The sequence below is a fragment of the Nyctereutes procyonoides genome, unplaced genomic scaffold, assembly GCF_905146905.1.
Source record: "Nyctereutes procyonoides isolate TBG_1078 unplaced genomic scaffold, NYPRO_anot_genome, whole genome shotgun sequence".
NCBI lineage: Eukaryota > Metazoa > Chordata > Mammalia > Carnivora > Canidae > Nyctereutes > Nyctereutes procyonoides.
Window position 1 is genome coordinate 2,432,226 of NW_026575153.1, and position 21,858 is coordinate 2,454,083.

Below are 21,858 nucleotides of genomic sequence, written 5' to 3' on the forward strand. Positions count from 1 at the left end.
CTATAGTGTTATCCATAATTGGAACCAGAACATAAATGGCAGGCATATCAGATTTATGGAGGATAAAAGACTGGAAGAGTTGGCCAATATTTGGAGGAAAGACATCAATAAGAAATAGATGACCTGAAATTTTCTCTGAAACTGTTAAGGTGAAATTAAATAGCTAAATATAAATTTCTGAACATAGGTTCAAAAGCCATCACTGCAACCACAAAACTATAGGGATTTAGCTTAAGAGCCTTTCATGTTAGGAATACACAGAGTGGTTAGCCTTAACAAATTACTTAACCTTCTTGGGGCTTCAGTGCCTCACTTTATAAAGGAGACGCTTAACCGTATCATCTCCATCTTCCTATGTAACTCAAGTGTGCAATAATATTTATAAATACTTGACAGAATAATCTAAGGCAACAATTTTGCGAAGCATTGATTCATCGACATATTCCAAGGAAGGAAAATAGTAGTCCTGCTATGCTGCCTATTTGACTATAATATTCATCTCCAGATGCCTCCCTTCAGTGAAAACATTGGAACACTAACAGACATATGTATGAGAGTGAAGATACAAATATAGGGAGAGACCTGGAAACCATGCTTTTCTAGCTGAAGTTCAAAAACTGAGGATATTTAGTCTGAAATAAGACTTTAGAGGCATCATAACAATCACTAAACATTTGAAAGACTCTCATGGCAAAGTGGGGAGAAAACAGGCCAAAGATACGTGGAGAGAAGTGACAGGAAGACAGATTGTGTTTAGCCTAAGAACGTTTTATAAATTCAAATTGATACTAGATGAGGGGACCCTCAGCAGTAGTGGAGTACAATTTGGATGTGTCTAAAGCACTATTCATATGTAGCGTATTGTAGAGAGGTCTCTACTTTGGAGGGATGGTGGTGTTTGTTTTACCCAAGAGCCCTGCCTCCTCTGAAACTCTGAGTTCTTGATTTCTTAGCCACAATGTTCTGACAGAGTAGTTTTGAGTATTGTTGTTGAGAAGGCATTGGCTTTAGTCCCAGGACTGGCACTTGTTGTACAATTTTGGGCAATCCACTCAATACTTTGGGACTATTGCTTACGTATCAACTGATACCTTGGGTTAATTTTTCCTTATGTTCATTGATTACAGTCTTATTAGAGAAGGTCTTAAGACAATTTTAAAGAATATAGAAATAAATAATTTAGATCTTTGAGGTTCTTTCCACCCAGATCCTGAGTATGAAGCATACAAGTAGGGAGATTCCATTTTGAATTCTAGAACTATAGGACATAGTTCTATAGTCTGTCTGGTCATACTTGAAAGAATGGATCTGCTCCATTAGCCTGAATTATTCCTGAAAGTCATTTGGAAGAAGTTTAGCTCTAGGGTGTCTTTACTCTGAAGTGATTTTTTTGAAGTATTTCTCAAGTCAGGTCCAAAAAAAAAAAAACACACGAAAATATTTGAAATTCTGTGAGAGCAAGGGCAAGTATTTATCAGAAAATATGGTATGTAACCTCATAAGGACTCTGTTCCTTCTTGTTCCATCCTAAAAGTATTGGTTCGTGAATTCAGAGGAAATTACCAAAGGTAGACCTGTATCTGGGAGAAGGGGATCAAAGAGGTACTGGTGATTCACTGTTATAAATCTCTCCAGTCTTGAAAATTAAATAAAGTCTTGGTATAAAGGACATGTCTTCCCATTTAATTCTGCCTCTCCACTCCCCAACCCCAAATAACAACAACAACAAACACACACACACACACAAAAAAAAAAAACTACCAGGAAGAAACAATTTGTACAACTTCATATCTAAAATCACAATGAGAACATAGTAAATGGATGCTATGGAAATGTCACTGATGCCAATCTCTGCTCTTCTCCTAGGCCACCCATGGAAGACACTCAGACACTCTTGACTCCTGTGGTGAGCTGTGGACCTCCAGGAGCCCTGCTGACCCGCCCGGTCATCCTCACTATGCATCACTGCGCAGATCCCAATACCGAGGACTGGAAGATACAGCTCAAGAACCAAGCAGCACAGGGACAGTGGGAGGTGAGCTTCCCTTGGGATAAAGACAGAACATAAGAGCAATTCATGCAGATAAACTGGAGTAATTATGGGAAGGCTTTTATTTTGAAAGCAGAACATGCATGGAATTTTAGCTTGCACTCAAAAGGAGAGAGAGAGAAGGAGAGAGTGATGAGAAGAGAGGAGGGAGGGAGAGAGACTAGTTTCTGAGTGATTTATCTACTGATGGGTAGGCACAATGAGAATGATGGTCAAGCATTAGCCAACTCCTAGGGAAAGTACATTTGAGAGTCTTACACTAGCCCCATTTGGAACATACATACTATGTCTTAGGATGGGAAATCTCTATCTATTTTTTTTTTTAATTTGCAGGTAGAGAAACATTGCACCTGGGTTAGAAAATGGTAGGCATTGTAGACACGTATAGTTCTTCTGAACTGTACTTGGGAAAACAGAAAGGGTGCATCTCCTAAGCTCCACTAGAATGAAGAACACCTTTGATGTCTTAGCTCTCTGTGGCTGTTGCCATCATAACTTAAGGATAGTGCCTCAAACAGATCTCATTCTCTACATCAGAACTCTGCAGTTAGCACTGGAAGTTATGTAGAAATGAATTTGTTTGTTAGATTTACCATGTAAATTTTACCTAGTAACTAAAAGAACAGCTTGTGTATTTTCATTGTCATCCCTTGAAAAGACAGTTATCTATTGTGTAAGTAGGAAAAAGCCAAATTAAACATTACATTTTAGAATATTCTCAAAAAGCATAGTTCAGGAATATGTCTATCAAAAATGTCTAAATTATAGACACATATAATTTATATATAAATTATATAGACTAAAAAATAGTTTTTGAAAGCTACTTCTGTATTTTTGTGTAATCATTATAAAGTATCTAATTCATATATTATCAACTTTGTAATTACTTATAGTTATTTTTCTTTTAGGAAAGAAATTTTGAGAAAAAATATACAAGAAGATTCAATTATTTAATATTACAAGAAAGAGGAGTATGAGAGTTAGAAGGGTATCCCTGGGTTTACTGTAATTTCCTTCCTAAGGACAGGAAGGATGGCCACATGTGGGGATCACTCCTTGCCAGAGCACCAAAAGTCCAGGACTGAAGTCTAGGTGTATACTTTATGTTGAGTTATGACCAGACTTAACTAGATATGACTTCCAGTCCATTTAAGCTTGAGATGATTTATCTCAAAAAAGTCCCAAAATCTTAATCTCAGAGTGATTCTAAATTGTTTCCACAAAACTCTGCTTAATTCCCTAATGCCCTATTTCTGGACTTCAGTAATAATAACACTAACAAACAACAATAAAATGAAATAAAGAGATGAGAAGAGTAGAAGAGGGCAGTGCTTAAGAATATAAGATGCCCCTGTGGCAGGGACATGGTGCATCTCTATTCTCAACTATGTCTTACTGGAGGCTTTCTGTAACATGCTTCATGGGATTTTTGAGGCTTGTCATCACCCTGCTGGAGAAAAAGAAAAAAAAAAAGCACTTCTTTTCAGGTGTCCTTTGGGGCAAAAATAAACCTGAAGGTATTGAATTTCTTTCTCTCTTGATAGTACAGGCACAGTTGAAGAAATGATTTCGTGGATGGCATTAAACCCCCCTCATACTATCGCTCAGATGATGTCACAAAGCCTAGCTAATAAACAACCACACAAGTGGCACTTTCTTTCATATCTTTGTTCAGTCCCAGAGACTCAATTTATGATGACACATTCATTCTTTTTTTTTTTTTTTTTTTTTATAAATAGCCATTTGCTCACCATGAACCAGGCCCACTGAGCTATGGTGGGAATCAAAGCAGGTATAGTTCCTGCCTCTGTAGAGAATATAAGCAGCCTAATGTGGAGGCAGAGTCAGGCCCACACGTGTATTTTATTTCTACCACGTGGAGTTTGCTTTTAAATTTGGATTAATTAAAAGTTGGCAAATTTCACATAAAAAAAAAAAAACTGAACTTCCAGCTTCTCTTGAAAAATACAAGGACCAGCATTTCTGCATGGCTGTGATGGGCAGAGCACAGGGGAGACTGAGCTCTTTAAACAAGCTTGTGTTTCCACTTCACTCCAGTCTCCCCCATGCCCTATTGTCTTCTGCCCTACCTGCTTCACACATTCTTATTACCTGGATACCCGAAGAGGCATGTGGAATTTTGATCCTTGGTTTATGGGTCCTACAATTGGTCTTTCATATGACTTTCTTCTGTGGCCTGAGTCATTCAGATAATTCAAACTTAGTTGAGTTAGTAACCATTTTAAAAATATTCATCACTTCCATTTATTTTTATTTCTAAAGCTGGAAGGTTAGGCTGTTTAACCAGAGAAGAGTATCTTAGAGGCATTGAGTTTGTCATATTGTACTTTCTGTAGAGTCCAGCAGCTCAGAATATTGAGAAAAAGCAATGTATTGCTTTGGAAAGTCATTGGCAGGTGAGTTTGGAGGAACACAGTAGAATGGTATTGCATAAATCCTTAATTTCTCTAAGTCTTTTCAAACCCCTACATTTTTAAGGAAAAACTTACTACTCTCTAATGACATTGAAATAAAATAGTATTCTTAAATCCAATCAGAAACTTATAGATTAAAACATTAAATTCGAATAAATGGGTAATAAGCTCAGGTACACTGAAATTAAGAGGATAATTCATGAATTTCTTGTGGAATTTTATGTCGATTCCAGTAATGTAGATTCCTAGATCAAAAAAGTGCTAGAGGACATCTAAAAACAAATATTAGCAGTAGCAAGGGGAAGTAAGGGAGAGAATGATTAAGAATGGAAATAGAGGTAAAATAAAGCCTGAGGAAGGGAAAAAAGAAAGAAAGAAGAAAAAGAAAGAAAAGAAAGAAAGAAAGAAAGAAAGAAAGAAAGAAAGAAAGAAAGAAAGAAAAAAGAAAGAAAGAAAGAAAGAAAGAAAGAAAGAAAGAAAGAAAGAAAGAAAAAGAAAGAGGAAAAATGGATGATCAACACTTAGCAGAAGAGGTCCTGCTCAGTCTACCTGGCCCCCATCATGGCGGCCAACAAAATCCACAGTGACTCAACCACCGCCTCTTCCTTCTTGTCTTTCAGGATGTGGTAGTGGTTGGGGAGGAAAACTTCACCACCCCCTGCTACATTCAGCTGGACGCAGAGGCTTGCCACCTCCTCACAGAGAACCTCAGTACCTATGCCCTGGTTGGGCAGTCCACCACCAAAGCTGCTGCAAAGCGCCTGAAGCTGGCCATCTTCGGGCCACTTTGCTGCTCCTCTCTGGAGTACAGTGTTCGAGTCTACTGTCTGGATGACACCCAGGATGCCCTGAAGGTAAGCAGCTCCTGTCCACATCTCCTGCTTGACCTTTGCACACCGAAGCCAAGGTTTGGCGTGGCAGTGCACAGCCAGAGAAGATGTGTATGTTTGTGCACCCAAGTGCATGACCCAAAGTGTCTGGCCCCAAAAGAGGCAGTTAAAAAAAAAAAATTAGACATTTCTCTGAGGCCATGCTGATAAATTAGTTGTTTCCGTTGTGCTGATTCCTCCCAAGGGCTACTTTTGTTTACCTTCCTTGATTTCCTTTAATGAAAAATTTAGAAGAAGTGGAAGAATTTGGCAACGAGATGTGGATGGTAAATAATCTGCTTCCATGTTTATCTCAGCTGTGTGCTTCCTATAAAAGGAATTGGCGTAATTGCTCACGCTGTATGTCCCTCTTGTGTGCCACTTCATTTATATGCTTTCCCATTCTTTTTACGAGGACTGTGAGGAAGAGGGTTAGCATTTGACAACAGGCTGCTGCTTTGCAGAATAAATGAGCTTAATTCCTGGTGCTATTATTGTGATTCATTTTATCCCATTTGAAGCTTTAAAAGATATAGTAAGTGCCTTTGAAGACGTTATGATCTAGAAGGAGGAATAAAAGAAATATGCCAAGGAATAAGAGACAAGTCAGAGTCCGATAAATGCCATAAATTAATGGAAAGTTCTGTGGGAGGGAGTTCAGGGTGGGGGCATAATATTATTTTGAGGACATCTGAAAAGGAGCTAACATTTGAAATTAGTCCAAATGAAAGGTAGAGTTTGACCAGCATAATGGGAAAAAATAAAGAATTTCTAGGTGAAGTGAACAGCGTGAAGAAACAGAGGGAACAGTGCAGACTCCACACAAGCATATTATTTCCAGAAACCCTAGAAAGATATATGAGTTTTATTGTGATGGACCTCAACTGCCAGAGAGAGGAGTTGAGATTCAGGTTCTTGAGTTACTGGAAAGCCAGTGGAGAAATTTAAACCAACCCAAAACATGATTAGAAATATCCATTGGACATATTAGTCTGACATCAGTGGAAAGATAGAGTCAAGAAGAGAAGCGTGAAGAATCAAGGAAAGATCTGGGCTGATGGTGGAGAAGTGAGAAGGGAATGAGGTGCGGAAGGTCCTGTAGTATAACTCCCATGGGACCTGGTGGCCAACACTGAATGGGTGGAGCCTCTAAATAGCAGTAACACTTAGAGGGCAGATAGCTTTGTGGTGACTTTGCTTTTGGAACATCAAAGTAGAGGTATGACTTAGACATCAGGACAAAGATGTCCCAGGGATAGTTAGAAATATGGGTGTCGCTTTCCGGAAAAGAGCAGGTCCTAAAGTCGAGACTCAGGAACCAATTATATAATACTGATATTTGTCACCCTTGTGATCAGGGACAATATCAAGGGAGAGCAGAGGGATAAGATAAGCAACATTGTCAAAAATAACAAGCATAGGGACACCTGGGTGGTTCAGCAGTTGAGCATCTGCCTTCGGCCCAGGACGTGATCCCAGGTTCTGGGACCGAGTCCCACATTGGGCTATCTGCGGAGAGCCTGCTTCTCCCTCTGCCTGTGTCTCTGCCTTTCTCTCTGTATCTCTCGGGAATAAATAAATAAATCAAAAAAAAAAAAAAAAAGAAAAAAGCATTAGTGAGAACTTCCTATGTGCTGAGCATGATTCAAAATGTTTATTAGCTCATTTAATCCTTACAGCAACCCTGTAAGATACCATTAATCCCACTTTTGAGATGTTCAACATAGGGCACAGAAAAATTAAGTAATTTTCTCTAGGTCACAAACTATTGAGTAGAGAAAGCAGGCTTCATGCCTGGGAACTGGCTGCAGTCTAGACTCCACTGGTAATGTGGGTTGCTGGAAGAGCCGCACCCTAGAACATAGAGACCTAGAGGTGCCCTGCCATTGCAGGGGTTGAGGAAGGGCAGTCAGGAGCTATAGAAGGAAGAGCACCCAGAGGTGGAAAAGAAGTGGAAGGAAAAATGTGTCAGGGTAGCCAAGGGAAGAATTTTTTTCTACATATCAAAGTATTTCCTTCTGGAGTTTCCATCCAGAAAGTAATTCTAGGTCATGAAAACACAGTGTCTCAGGTTAGGTCCATGGAGGGGATGAGACACAGGATATATTTTTGATGGTTGACCTTGTAAGAGTTTCTGATGTTGAATAAATGATGTGAACACACAGCTGTAAGTGTAAAGCTTATGGTTATTTCTTTTATATTCCTTGCAGATGTGCTACTTCTAAGGCACTGTCAGAAAAGAAATCATCCTAGGCTTAATTTCTGCATAGAGAAAACCATATTTGTAGTGGAGCCATGGGATCTGATTAAGGCAAATCTTGTAACCGTTCCAAGAAAAATCATTGTAAAAAGCATACTATGGAAGATCTACATCATATTTAAAATGTTTGATACATGTATTTTATATTCACACAGATAGTTCTTATACTTGGGCACACTTGATCTTTCTTCCCACCAGAAACACACAAATCTGCCCAAAACGGTAATAATTCATTAAAATAATTTTAATTTGTTTAATTAGTGAGAGGAAATGCAAATGGTCAACGCTGGGAAAGATCGACAAACAGATTTGAGCAGCAGAAACAACCCAAAAGCAGTTTGAATCACGGTCAGTGATTTCCAAATAGACATATATAAATTCTCAGCATCTGGGGATCCAGCACTTAGCTTGAAACAAATATGAATAATGGATAAGGCTTTCTTGCACCTCATGGCCTTTTAATAATGTAGAAATACCAAAATCCTAGTTATAGGTAAACGGTCTATCCAACACACCGAAGAGACAATTAGTTCAGTCCCATCGACGCTGCCTAACACCCACGCTTGAATCAGAACCTTGGGGCTGCTTTGCAGACAGGCCCTTTCTTACCTGAATTCTGCCTCTGGCACCCGCCTTCCAGTGCTCCCCACCAGTCTCTCTGCCATCTCTCTGCTTCCCATCATTGTCCATAAATCCTCCCCTCCAAACACCTCTTCCTCCTGCAGGCCCACCAGCTCCCTGCGCACACTCTTCCCAGGTTAGCAGTTCTCCATCCCATGCACGTGGGAGTCAGTTGGGGAGCTTTAACAAAGACTTACTCTGCAGTCCCAACCCAAGGGTTCTGATCTAACTGGTGTGGATATTGGTTATGATAAAAAGCAGGAATATTCTCGATATGTTCACTCTCAGACATTGGGCCACGGGTTTTTCTTTTACCATTCCCTAGGTTATTCTGTTGTGCAGAATAAAATAAAAGTAAGAACTTTTATCCAGGGACGCCTGGGTGGCTTAGTGGTTGAGGCTCTGCCTTTGACTCAGGGTGTGATCCTGGGGTCCTAGGATCAAGTCCTGCATCGGCCTCCCCGCGGGGAGCCTGCTTCTCCCTCTGCCTATGTCTCTGCCTCTCTCTGTGTCTCTCATGAATAAATAAATAAAATCTTTAAAAAACAATACTGTTATCCTAAGCACTTTCACTGATTTTTTTTTTTGAACTTTCATCTTACTGAGGACAAACTTTTCTAATCCTTGAACTACTCTCTCCGCCTCCTTCACAGCTCACATTAACTGCAACTGGATCTTCCATGTGACACGGCATCCCTCAGAATCCCTGCGGGGAATACCACCCTCCCTCTAAGTAAGCATAAGGCTGAGAGGATGAGGTCCAGTACTTCTCATACCTCTGACTGCTTCCAGGGCATTGTTTTACTTGGAGGGCTGGCTTTTTCTACCGCTGTTCTTCTTCTGATATTCTGTTACTATCTATTTCAGATCCAGAGCCCAGAATCTCCTAGTACCCACCCCTAGCCTAGCAGTACCTGCCTCATGGTCTTTCTTTCCGCTCCTCTTATTCCTATCATCCTTTCAAATTCAAAGACACCGCTCATTACAGTTCTTTGCCCAAAGTTATTCTGGTGACCTTCACATCATCCCCCATTATCTATCTGCCAGGGTAGACTTGATCTGGATTTCACCCTCATTAGCATCTCCACCTGCCAAGATCCCCACCTCAGAAGCTCCTGATTTCTGACCACATCTGACCTTCCATCTCACACACAAAGGCAGGCCACGGTTGGATCTTAAGGAAGACCTCCTTCAATCTTCTCTGGTGTCCTGGTCCACGAACCCTCCTCTGCGCTCCCCCAAATCACTCACTTGCAGTCTAAATCTCTTGCCAGCTGGAGCTGCTGAGGGTTTCTCTAATTTCCACAGCTAAAGATGACTGGCACTGAACAAGCCCTCTGGTTTTACTTCCAGGTTGTGGTGTTGCTCTGACAACCATAATTTTTTTAAAAATATATTTTTTATTTATTTATGAGAGACCCAGAGAGAAGCAGAGACACAGTCAGAGGGAGGAGAAGCAGGCTCCCTGCAGGGAGCCCCATGCAGGACTCAATCCCGGGACCCCAGGATCATGACCTGAGCCAAAGGCAGACGCTCAACCACTGAGCCACCCACACACCCTCAACCATGAATTTCTGCTTGAGTGTATCCTACTCCCCAGGTGGCTGCCCTGAGCTGTGCCTCCCCTGTTTCTCTGCACTCCTTTTTATCCCTTCTTGGCTCTCCTCAGATCTCACAGAGGCTTCTTCCAGGTCCCTGACTACACAGCAGCCCCTTCATGCTTTGCAATGACCTGACTCCTACTGCACCACTCAGAGGACACTCCCATAGAGCCTGTCCTTTACTCTTTGAACCTTTTATTTCAGCCTCTCCTCATCTGGCCTGGGCTCTGATGAAAAGGAGCTCTGTTTCCTTGTTTGCACTTGAATCCAGCTCAGTCATCTACCCCCTCCATCTCCAGTGCAGCAATTGGTGACCCAAAGTGGGTCTCCTCAGGCTTGATATTTTCTTATAGTTACCACTGCATCCTGAGGATTCCTTTGGAATTACAGAAACCCTCCCAGAATGTTAGACTGGGGCAGAGAGGGAGCCCAGCAGAGTGCTCCTCCTCAGAGTTTCAGAACTACACAACATGGAGAGCTAACTAGAAAAATCTGGCCCAGTGTCTGGAAGTGAACATATTGAGAATATTAATTCCCGCTTTTTATCATATGTGATTATATGTGCTTATACTGTCCATACGGATGGGGAGGAAAAAAAAAAAGGAGACCACCACATGAGTCAGTGTCAAGGAGGCAATGATGCATCCTTTCATCTCCCCACCCAGCTCTTTGAGGGCAGCAGCCCTGGTGACACTTTCCCTCAGTTTTGTTAAGCCTGCAGGTGAAAACGGTCCCCTGAAACTTAAAAGCTGTGTTTCACAATGTGGAAGCATTGCTGAGAATTAGAATGCCAGAGGTGAGTGCCAATATAAAAGCCAAGGCTGCTAGGAGATAAGAGGTTCTCAGCCACCTTTGGGGTGGGTTTTCTCCCGTGCATGTGCATGTGCTCAAGGGACCAGTGGGAGCGATGTGCAGGGTGAGCTCATGTGGAGGAATAAAGATGGAAGAATTGCAAAAAACCCTTTAGAAGCAATCCTGTGCTCACATAGCGAGGTTCTATCGTAAAGATTTAGGTCCGTCAATGATCACAGTATCTCTGTTTCCCTCCTCTTTGGGTGATTAAAGTGATAATATTGGCGTTTCCCTCTCATTATTTGCAAAGACTTAAATCTTCCTATAAAAAGACCAGAAATGAATAGAGAGCAAGATTATATTTGGGTAAGTTTTAAAACACTCAGAGAGAAACATACATCAACATGGAAATAAGGCATCTCTGTCCCACTATCCTGAGGGCACAATTTCTGAGATTTTTCCTTTTGTAATAAAGAGGTTTATAGTAAACCCTGAGATGCAGAACCTAAAAGAAGAGTTATTTGCATACATTATGGGCAGCATGTGATGTTTATTGAATTTCTGACAAATGTATATGCGATATGAACTGAATATGTAAATTAACATAAGCTGGCTCTCTTCATGTAGTCATTTGGCATGGAGCAGAGTGTTCTTTGGATTTCTTCAGCTTTCACATACCCTAATTCAGGCTGCGGTCTAGTATAGAAACTCCGTGAAAGATCAGATTATGTGGAAAATAAGAGAAAATGAAAGAAATGCTGAAAATGAGAGGAAGTGGGAGGTCTACTCGAGAGTTGTGTGATACTCAGCCTCTTGGCTGCAGCTGTAGACAGGCAGAGGTAGCCTGGAGAAGCTTTTGTTTTCATCGTGCCACCTGATGCCTTCCACTGGCCTTCTGATGCCCCCTCCATGGCAGCTGTGACCCTGCAGAACCCAGAGCACCTCAAGCCTGCCTCTTCTGGGCTTATGAAGGCTGGCCTCTTTTAAATTGGCCCCATTAGCCTTAGGTTTTTTTTCAGTTCCCTCAAACAACCTCAAAGCTAGCTTGACCCATGTTTTATACTTTCAGGACGCTGGTCTCTTCAGTTAAATTAATCTATGTGTACATGTAACACAAGTATTAAATGACACCAAAAAATGCATAAAAGGATGCAAATGTGTTTTTCTTATCATTCTGCTGAGTGTATGGAAGGAAGTGTGGTGTGGTGTGGTAGGGGAACTAGAGTTAGGCTGGCTAACTCAATTGGTCCCGCAGCTCCTCAGGTTTGTGGCTCTGGTCATTGAACTTGACCTCTTTGACTAACAGTCACTTGATCTACATCAGGGACACTGAGAAGATTCAAGGAGATCAAAGTTATTACATTTCCTAGCACTAAACAGGGGCTTGATGATGTTCATTATCCCTAGATGAGCATTTAGATATAACGGCATTGTGAAGATAATGCCTCAATGATGATATTAAATCTAATTGTACTCTAATTTGTGAGGTGAGTTTCAGGACTGTAGGCAGGCTAGTTGGTCAGCCATTAAGGGACAGGGATCTTTTTGGTGAGTCTAGATTTACTGAATCTTTATTATCCTCTCATGAGACTTGGCCCTGCCCTACCCTGTATTTTGGAAATGACCTGCCATGTTGAATTTATTTTTTTTGAGAGAGAGAAAGAAAAGAGAGGAAAAAATAAGTGCTGGTACACAGTATAGAGGCCCCCAAAGATATCTCTTTATAAAATGTTCAGAACCTGTAAATGTGTTACCTCACATGACAGAAGGGACTTTGCAAATATGATGAGGCGTATGGACCTTGACATGAAGAGATTATCCTGGATTTTCTGGGTGGATCTAATCTAATTACATGGTGCTTGAAAGTGAAGAATTTGTCTTAGCTATCTATAGTCCCAGGGAGCCATAACCATGGAGGAGAGACCAGAAAGATGTACCATTGTGATTTTGAAGATGGAGGAAAGGGACTCTGAGTCCAAGAATGTCAGCCTCTGGAAGGTTTTGGAAAAGACAAAAAAGCAAATTCTCCAAAAAGGAAGGCAGCCCTAAGAACACCTTGACTTTAGCTCAGTGGGACTGAGGTCACACTTTTGATCTACACAACTTCAAGGTAATAAACTTGTGTTGTATAAAGTCATTAAGCTCATGGTGAATTCTTATGGCAAAATAGAAACTAATGTGGAAATTTTAAAATGGCATATTCAGTGACAAAAAGAAATAAAAGATGATTTCAGAAGTTTTAGAACAACCTAAAATGTCCTATTCCTAATTCCAAAGATGTGAGGGATCATCTTCTCCTTAGAAATATGCCCAGAGGTGGACAAGTGACACTGCCACTTCCTCAAATGCCACCCTTTGGCATTTTGCTTTAAAAGTGTCACAGAGTGCCCTGACTGGGCAGGCTAGACGTGGCAGCTCTGACCGAGCATCTGTGGCAGTGGCAGCTGTGGGAGCAGCAGGCAGAGCCCTGGAAACGAAGTGACTTGACAGGGAGTGTTTGCACATGGTCACCAGAGTCTGGCCATGTTATCGTGAGGACAAGGCATGGCAGGCACACTCAGTGGGGAGAGCACAGCACCCTGGTGTGAGCTCAGAAGGAAGAGGTAGCAAAGCCAGCAGCAGTGACCCGAGCAGGTGGGAGAGGTGGCCCACAGTTGGATGTGCACCCCACCACCACCCCCGGGCCCTGCAGCCAGAGGCCACAGGCCAGAGGAGGAATCAGCACAGTGGAACGGAGAGCAGCTTGGCTGAAGCGCTGGCAGGGACCAGCAGAGAAGGACAGCCACTGTCTGTGGCCTCTGTTTGGGAGGCATGCAGGCCCACAGCTGTGAGAGCGACAGAAGGCTCCATGGCGAAAAGAGAAATTTCTCATTCCCCATGACAAGGGCAGGTCTCAACACAGACTTCAAGAATTAACAGGAGCAAGACAAGGTTCTATAAAATCTGAATGGAGATGTGATTTTTTTAAAAAACCAAGACACCCTTGAGGGTTGGTGTTTGTGAGGCCCGAGTGGAGGCTGAATGTGGGCTTGAGACCCCTGGCCCAGATGATAGAAGTGTGGAAAAGGTGGGGAACAGGGCCTGAGCTGCCCAACTCAGTCTCCAGTGCTTGGTCCAACACTGGGAACAGAGCATGGAGCCGGGTGCCTCCCTGCCCATCTGTCCCTGGGTAGAAAACCTCTGGAGTGTGAGGCCCACCTTTTTGGGATCCCAGGGCCAGCCCTAGGCCCCTAGGCAGCACTGAGTATAGCCCAATCAGGCCTTTCCATTTCCATCAAGAATAGAGAGTGTGCAGACAAATCACATCTACACAATACAGAGAATGAAGCCAGACAACATAAAACAAAGCCTTGATTTAACCTCCTTCCAGCCTTCTCTTCCAGAAGAAATTTGAATGCATTATATGAGATTCAAGTTTAATCATTTGTTTCCTCCTTTCTCCAGCTGATAAGATTTCTATTAAGAAAAAGAAAGAAGTGCTAAGAGGGCAGTGAGGAAAAGGAGAGAGTGGGGTGTGGGGCGGAGGGAAGGCTAAAGGCTAGATACCCCACAAGCAGGATGACGGCTTCTGGAGGAAGGGGAAGCGAAAACACGTGCCTCCAACAAAGGACGCCATAGGGTTCAGAGCCTCAGGAAGAGAGGAAACCGGTTCTGGAGCAGGAGTAGGGTGAGCACAGAGCCCGGAGAACAGAGCCAGGGCCCCAGCACCTCACACAGTTCCTGGCACAAAGCGCCCCCCAGGCAGAGACGTCTCACATCCATAAACTTGCGCTTCAAGTGGCTCAGTGCGTGCAGCTGTGTTGCCTGGGGCTCCCCCGCCACTAGCTATGAGACTAACACGTGGCCTGGAGGCAGATGCGGTCAACCCCAGCAATAAAGCAGCATGAAAAATTCTGGGGTGAGGAAAACCAGAGTGTGGGAGCTGTAAGGCTCCTCCCTCTTGCCTTGTCCTGTGACGCCTTGATGACAGCTGATCCTCTGGGCTAAGAGCCTGGGAGAGTTCTGGGTACAGGCCAGAGGGACTCCCTGTGTACGTATGCACAGGCCTTTAAAACAGCTAAGATTTATTGTGGCTCTTAAGTGGCCCACACTAATGGCTGGGCATGGATAATGTCTTGGTTTAATTGGTTATTGTGCAAGCCGCTTGTTTCTACTGTGGAATCTCTTGTCCCTGCCTTTCGAGCGATCCCTCTCAGGCCTCCCAAATCAATACAGCCCTCACTCAGGGCCACCCGAGAACCTGTGCTGGGCAGCCAGCGAGCAGGGCAAGCAGCCATCTGAGGATCGCTCAGACCCCGGGGGGCCCTAGACTCACACATGCAGGGCCTGCTCCTGGGGACTTTACCCCTGGGATCTTGGGTGTGTTGCCACAGAAAGGGGATCTAGGGATACCTCTGCCAATAAGTGACTCCTGAGAGGGTCTTCCCAACGTTAAGTTGCAGGGTGGAGATAGAAGTGACAAAGGAAGGCCGAAAGTGACCCCTTCTCGTTGAAGCAGAGCAAGCTCATTAAAGCCAAAGGGAGAGTCACCCAGAACCAAAACAAGGCCCTAGGTGGGAGTGCCACCGAGAGAGAGGACGACCTTTGCAAAGGAAGGTGGTGTTTCTGTTTCTGAGAACAAAGAGCCTCCAGGATCCTAATTCCTATTGTCGCATTTCTTTCCAAGGTCACCTTATCTTTTCTGAAGTCTGACTACATCTTTTGACCTTAAAAAAAAAAACGTTTGTTCTTATTCTGTCTTAAGGTGCATGAAATATCCTAACTGTGTGATCCAAAAGCAGCTGTCTGAAAGCTGGCTGAGAGCTGAGCACAGTTTTGGGGTTGTGTTTACATGGTGATCTCCCCTCCATGAGTGCTGTGCAGCGGGTTTGGGGACTTGTCTGTGTGCCCCAGAGCCTGACATGGTTCCACAGGGCATGGATGTTTTACTGATGTTGAATGAATACTCTCAGGAAGATTAAGGAGAGGAAAGCATTTAACTGTAAAGCTATATCTTATTGATTCATACATTTGTTATTTTTGTGTCCTCTTCCTTCTGTGTATCCTATGTATAATAAAATGATTTCATGCAGAAGGAATTCAGAAAATCAAGCTTTTTGAAATATAAGTTACAGCATATTTTTAAGTAGGATGTGCTGTAACATATCTGAAGTTATAACAGTTAAAAACATAGCAATATGGAACACAAGCCTGACCAGTGTATCAAATGGGCTGGCTTCTTCTCTCTTCTGACGTAAAATTTATATAGGTGACCCTTGAACAATATGGGAGTTATGGGCACCAACCCCTGCACACAGTTGAAAATCTGCATATAACTTTTGACTTCCTAAAAACTTAACTACCAATAGCCTACTGTTGACCAGAAGCCTTACCAATGGCATTAAATAGCTGATTAATACATTTTGTATGTTATATCCATTATGCACTGTATGCTATCCATAAATAAGCTAGAGAAAAGAAAATGTTATTAAGAAAATTTTAAGGAAGAGAAAAAATCATTTGTGGTAGTGTCCTGTAGTTGTCAGAAAAAAAATCAGTGTGTAAGAAGACACATGAAGTTCAAACCTGTGTATGGGATATGCTCTATGTGTCAAGTCATCTCTGACTCATGTAGTTTTAGATGATTTCAGTTTCCAGGATTTGTTTTCTTGATTGATTCCAATATCTTTAATTCACTTTAATATTTTTAATATGTGCTTTGGTCATTGTCTTTATTTTGTCCTGTCTCCTTGAAGTTGAACATCCTGAATGTGATATCAGTTGCTACTTCTCAGGGAGAACATTACATTTAAGTTTAGTAAGGGTTCTTCTTACCAAATCATTTATTCCAGGTCTGATTTCTCCCAGAAGTAGCAGTGAAAGGACAGCTGCCAAAGCCAGTGGTCTCCAAAATGGCCCTCACACGGCCCAGACTCAGTGAACTTTGGGGACAAAAAAGATAATAATACTTCTGTGTTGATTCATCTTAGCTCATACTTTTAACCTTATGTGTACTTTATAATGTAATACAGTAACTTACTGATGTGTTGATATTGGTATATCATTTATAAAGAAGCATAGAATTCATGCTCATTTTCTTACCAATAGGCATATGCAGTATGCTTGGAGAGGGACCTCTGCTTAAAAAAAAAAAAAAAAAAAAAAAAAAAAAAAAGGTCTTATTTGTTTATTTGAGAGAGAGAAAGTGAGCAAGAGCAAATGAGAGAGCACAAGCGAGGGTAGGGACAGCAGCAGAGGGAGAAGTAGACTCCCGACTGACCAGGGAGCCCAATGAGGGGCTCCGTCCCAGGATTCCAAGATCACAACCTGAGCCCAAAGCAGTCACTTAACTGACTGAGCCACCCAGGCACCCCAGAGGGACCTCTTCTTTAAGCATGGCTCCATGCTGATGGACAGTTTCTCTATCACCAGGGTTCATGTCTAATCAAAGGGGACAAAAAATTAGGTACCCCCAGTTTAGTGTAGAAGTTTTTTATCATTTCCGTTGCTGGAAAAATAGCTTAAGAATATGGAGATGTGGGGCAGCCCCAGTGGCTCAGCGGTTTAGCGCCGCCTTCAGCCCAGAGCCGGATTCCAGAGACCCAGGATCAAGTCCCACATCGGGCTCGCTGCATGGAGCCTGCTTCTCCCTCTGCCTGTGTCTCTGCCTCTCTCTCTCTCTCTATGTCTCTGATGAATAAATAAATAAAATCTAAAAAAAAAAAAAGGAAATGGAGATGTGTTCTCTGGCTCTATTATTTTTAAGATGACATTTTACTGGGGCACCTGGGTGGCTCAGTCGGTTAAGTGTCTGACCTTGGTTTCAGTTCAGGTCATGATCTTAAGGGTATAGAGATCAAGCCCCACCTCAGCGCCAGGCTCAGCGGGGAGTCTGCTTGGAATTCTCTCTCCCTCTCCTTCTGCTCTTTTCTAACCAGCCCCCTGCTATCAAATAAACAAATCTTTAATCTTTAAAGGTAAAATAACATAAAATAAAATGTCATTTTACTCTGTACTTTCTCTCAAAAAAAAAAAAAAAAAAAAAGGCTCATGCCAGAGCCGTCATTCTCCACCAGTGAGAACTCTCAATCATGCCTTTTGAGGTCAATGCCTAAGAAACCAAGGACTGAGGCTTATTCTTGGGCTGACTCCAACCCAGACTTTGCATTCAAATGTGGTATTAGATTTCTTGACTTCAAGGTCATGGCCAATAGGCAGTTCGGGTTTTTTTCACTGGTCCTCCCTGCCAAGAAAACTGATAATGTTCTCCATATCCTCTGGCAATCTATGTTGATTGTAGGAATGGGGTGTGGATTATATATTGTTGGGTACAATTTCCTCCCAGAATACAATGCATCTTCTTTTAGACATCCCAGGGAGATAATTTGGACATAATGAAGATCTATAGTAATCAGATAATTACTATCGATTGCTCTTTAGACGTCTTGATGAGGTAATTAGGGTGTACTGGAAAGAAGCTAGAACTGATTGATTGGCATGACTGTAATCTCAAAGATTTCTAATTATGTTTCTTTTCTTCTAATGGCTTATAAACAAACATCATTTTAGCTTTAGAATTTGTCAGGTGCCAGGTTCACTGGGAACATCAGCTTTCTCTATTATGCTAACTAGACACCGAGCATGATCAACATAAGCTCATTATGCCTTGCTGCTGAAGCAGAAGAAACTGCAATTAACCCTCACTTTTCTTACTCGTCTTCATTTCCACATGGCTAGATTCTTGTCGAGGAACGGAGTGTGAAGTGTTCCACGAGGAACATGTGCAACTCTGGGTTGGGTAGGTCTGTATGGCCTATTGGGGACCCTCAGAGCCTGCTGAGCTGTAGGCACAGCAGAGCCAGGGAGCAACATATGTGTCCTGGTAGCTGACTGACTGGTTGGGAATCGGCTGACTGTTCAGGCTCCTGTCACAAGTAATAGCTACTCATCAGCCAGCAAGGTTGCGTCCTCTCCATGTAAATATTCTGAAGCAGCTGGACCATGCCCGTCTCTACCAATGCGCTGTTACCTCATCTCTTCCATTAAACACTAATTAGAGGAATCCGTGTCTGAGACCATATTCCACATCATGCTAATATCTCCTACACCTTATAGGACCTTTCAGCGGCTTCATTATTCATAATAGTAGCCTGACTTAAATATGATGGATGCTAAGAACCACTAAGAAGTAGCTCGAAATGAGCTGTTTACATCTAATCAATGATGTTGGTAAGCTCTGCACTTACTGGGCTACATGTGCGTGGGTTAGAATTCATTCAACAAATGCAAAGCGGATGTATTTCTGGGTAGAAAGCAATCTGGTTCCCATACTCACAGTTCTCCACTGTGATCCATCTGCGCTTGGTACTCCAGTAGGAGCCTAGTACAGGAATGACCTGGATGGGTGCCTGTTTTATGGAACCCCATGCTTCCAACTGAAATGTCACCAAAGAAGAAGATTGTGTTCTGCCTTTGTTTTAATCAAATCCATTATTTTCCTGAACCCTTAAAACAGAAAGGAGGGAAGGAAGGAAGGAAGGAAGGAAGGAAGGAAGGAAGGAAGGAAGGAAGGAAGGAGGGAGGGAGGGAGGGAGGGAGGGAGGGAGGGAGGGAGGAAGGAGGAAGGAAGGAAGGAAGGAAGGGAGGGAGGGAGGCAGTGGGGACTGGCCGGCCGCAGATTGCCTACATATGTGTGTCGCTAAAACTTTTAAAGCATAACAGGAGCAAAGTGCCTAGGGATGATTCTGATAATAAAGGAAGATCCGCATGTTTTGTTCATTGATAACTTATGGTTTGCTGCTGTTTGGATAATTGGGGCTGTACTTGGAAATGCTTCGTTAACTCCCATTAGCTTGTTTGAGAAATGAAAGTATACTTAAAATTTGTCTTCGCGTTACATCTTTATAGTATAAGTAAAGTTACATAGCACAAATTTTAATCAGCCACAGTTCTTGAGAGAAATTAAGTCTTCTCTTCCAGATTTAATCTGAGTAATTGTTTAGTTCAGTATTTGGAGCTGATGAACCCTCCTAATCTACATCAGTAGATTTTCCTCTAATGGGATATATAATGAGTATATTTTAATTTAGTGTTTGATAATTAGGAAAATTGTGCAATGAATAATTTTATGCAAAAATTATATTCTTTCTGTAGGTAAAGAAACTACAAAAAGTTGAAAAAATGCCCCAAATGCATTCCAAATCTTCGCTTGTTGGCTGGTTTTGCCCAGTCCAAGACATGGATTTGTTTTCTGGTGATTTGCCCTTTTCCCTAAAGGTTCATTGAAAATCTACTTACTTTAATTGTTTATATTTCTACCTGTTTTTTCCTTTCATTTGGAGTTCTTCTTGTTTGGGGTTCTGATTGTTATTTTCCAGGATTTGATTAAATCTTCCACTTATCCATGGGGAAATGCAGACTGTATGAATTTGCCTCGGAACATATGATGTAGATTGCTGAAAGAGAGTTAACGGTCAGGAGGATTGAGTCACGCACAAACTGGCAGACCCTTCAGTTGGAGGGTCTCCAGGCTGCAGAAGTGGGAGTCTGCACGAGTTAGTTGTGGTATGGGGGAGGTATGGTGAGGAAACGTACTCTTTTGATGAGAAAGCCAGCCAGAGGAAGTAATACGATTCAGTAATTTACTTTTGACTTTGGGCATGTCATTGTAGGAAGTATTGCAGCTTGAGAGACAGATGGGAGGACAGCTCCTAGAAGAACCTAAGGCTCTTCATTTTAAAGGCAGCACCCACAACTTGCGCTTGTCGATTCATGATATCACCCATTCCCTCTGGAAAAGTAAATTGCTGGCAAAGTATCAGGTAAGGTTCCCAAGCTGAACCAAAGGATTGGAGACAGTTCCAAGAAAGAAATCTAAAATTATTTAGACGTAAGATATTCCTTTCCTTGAAATTAATTCTGGATCAGTACTTGTTTCTCCAAAATGGTGTAGAGCTATTTAGGATTTCTGAAAAATACTCTAGAATATTTGAAAGTATTTTTTTCTTAATTCTCCTTCAAATAATTGCACTGTTATTTTTTAATTTTTAGTAAAAGGACCTCCGAGTCCATTTCATTTTCAGAATAAATGCTAACACTGAATTGATAAAAGAAAAACCACCTCAAAAATGTTTTCATAAGGAAAAACAGAAGAACGGCGTTACCCCACATGTGACACAAATTAGACCTCAGCCTTGCTAGGAAGGTATCTTTACATTGAAAACTTGGAAGGAACACCAGTTTGGACATTAAAATAGTACCTAAAAATAAAATTTGATCAGGATTTTATTAGATAACAGCATAAAAACACTGCTCCAAAGTATCACTGCATGGACACATGGGAAAAGCAGAGGTGTTTCCAGGGGTTGTCACCCTGACCCCCAACCTCTCTGAGCCTGACCTCCCAGGAGGCTCTGCGATAGGATCTCCAACCTTGTACCCAGTCCCAAGAGATGCAGTCCACCCTTAGATAAGCTTCATATCCCTCTCTACCTGCATGCAAATCCAATCCTATACCCAGCACTGCAGCTCCACTGGTTGTGACTTCCTGGTATAAGTCAGTGAACATTACTAAGAGTGAAGGAGGATTTTTTCCAGCTCACTCTTAGTCTTGTATGTCTAGTACTTACACATAAATTGTAGGAAACAAATTTCTTAGCTTGCTAACTAACACCCTGGAGCTTTCACAAGGGGGTGCCTACCAGACTCTTCTGTATAACTCAGCACTTGGTAGAGGGATCAGGCTTTTGACTTTGCTATTAAATCTCTTCCTTTGCTTTCTTCTCTCCCTTATTTTGCAATCACCACAAAACCCCACAAATCTTACCCTTTTATGAACAGTATCCTTTGTGCAATCATAAAGGAAAATACTATTTTGATAACAATGATAATCTGATATTAGTTCAAGCCACGCCTGGCTGAATTGTTACCATCTGCCAGATACCCGTGCACTTTGATTTATCTCATCGGGTTTGATTAACCCCAGCAGGTCATGATTAGGTGCTCTTTTGCTTACTTTTTCACAGATAAGGAAAGTGAGGCCTGGGAAGGTTAACTTACCCCACACCACCACAGAAGCGAGGGAAGGGTGTTCTCATTTGTACTGAATTCAGCTCCAGAGCCGCCTCTGTTCTTAACTACATAGTCTCCCTTTTCTTTCTTTCTTTTCTTTTCTTTTCTTTTCTTCTTTCTTTCTTTCTTTCTTTCTTTCTTTCTTTCTTTCTTCTTTCTTTCTTTCTTTCTCTTCTTTCTT

At 42.1% G+C, this 21,858-nt stretch overlaps 1 protein-coding gene across 1 annotated transcript in view; it reads left to right on the forward strand.

Annotated features, from left to right (window-relative positions):
- Nucleotides 1-21,858, forward strand: part of UNC5C (unc-5 netrin receptor C) — a 350,439-nt gene that overhangs the window by 317,565 nt on the left and 11,016 nt on the right. Inside the window, exons 12-14 of the mRNA XM_055313260.1 lie at nt 1,867-2,035; nt 5,106-5,339; nt 20,279-20,428. Of these exons, the coding sequence (XP_055169235.1) occupies nt 1,867-2,035; nt 5,106-5,339; nt 20,279-20,428 (553 nt within the window). The remainder of the gene's footprint in view (nt 1-1,866; nt 2,036-5,105; nt 5,340-20,278; nt 20,429-21,858) is intronic.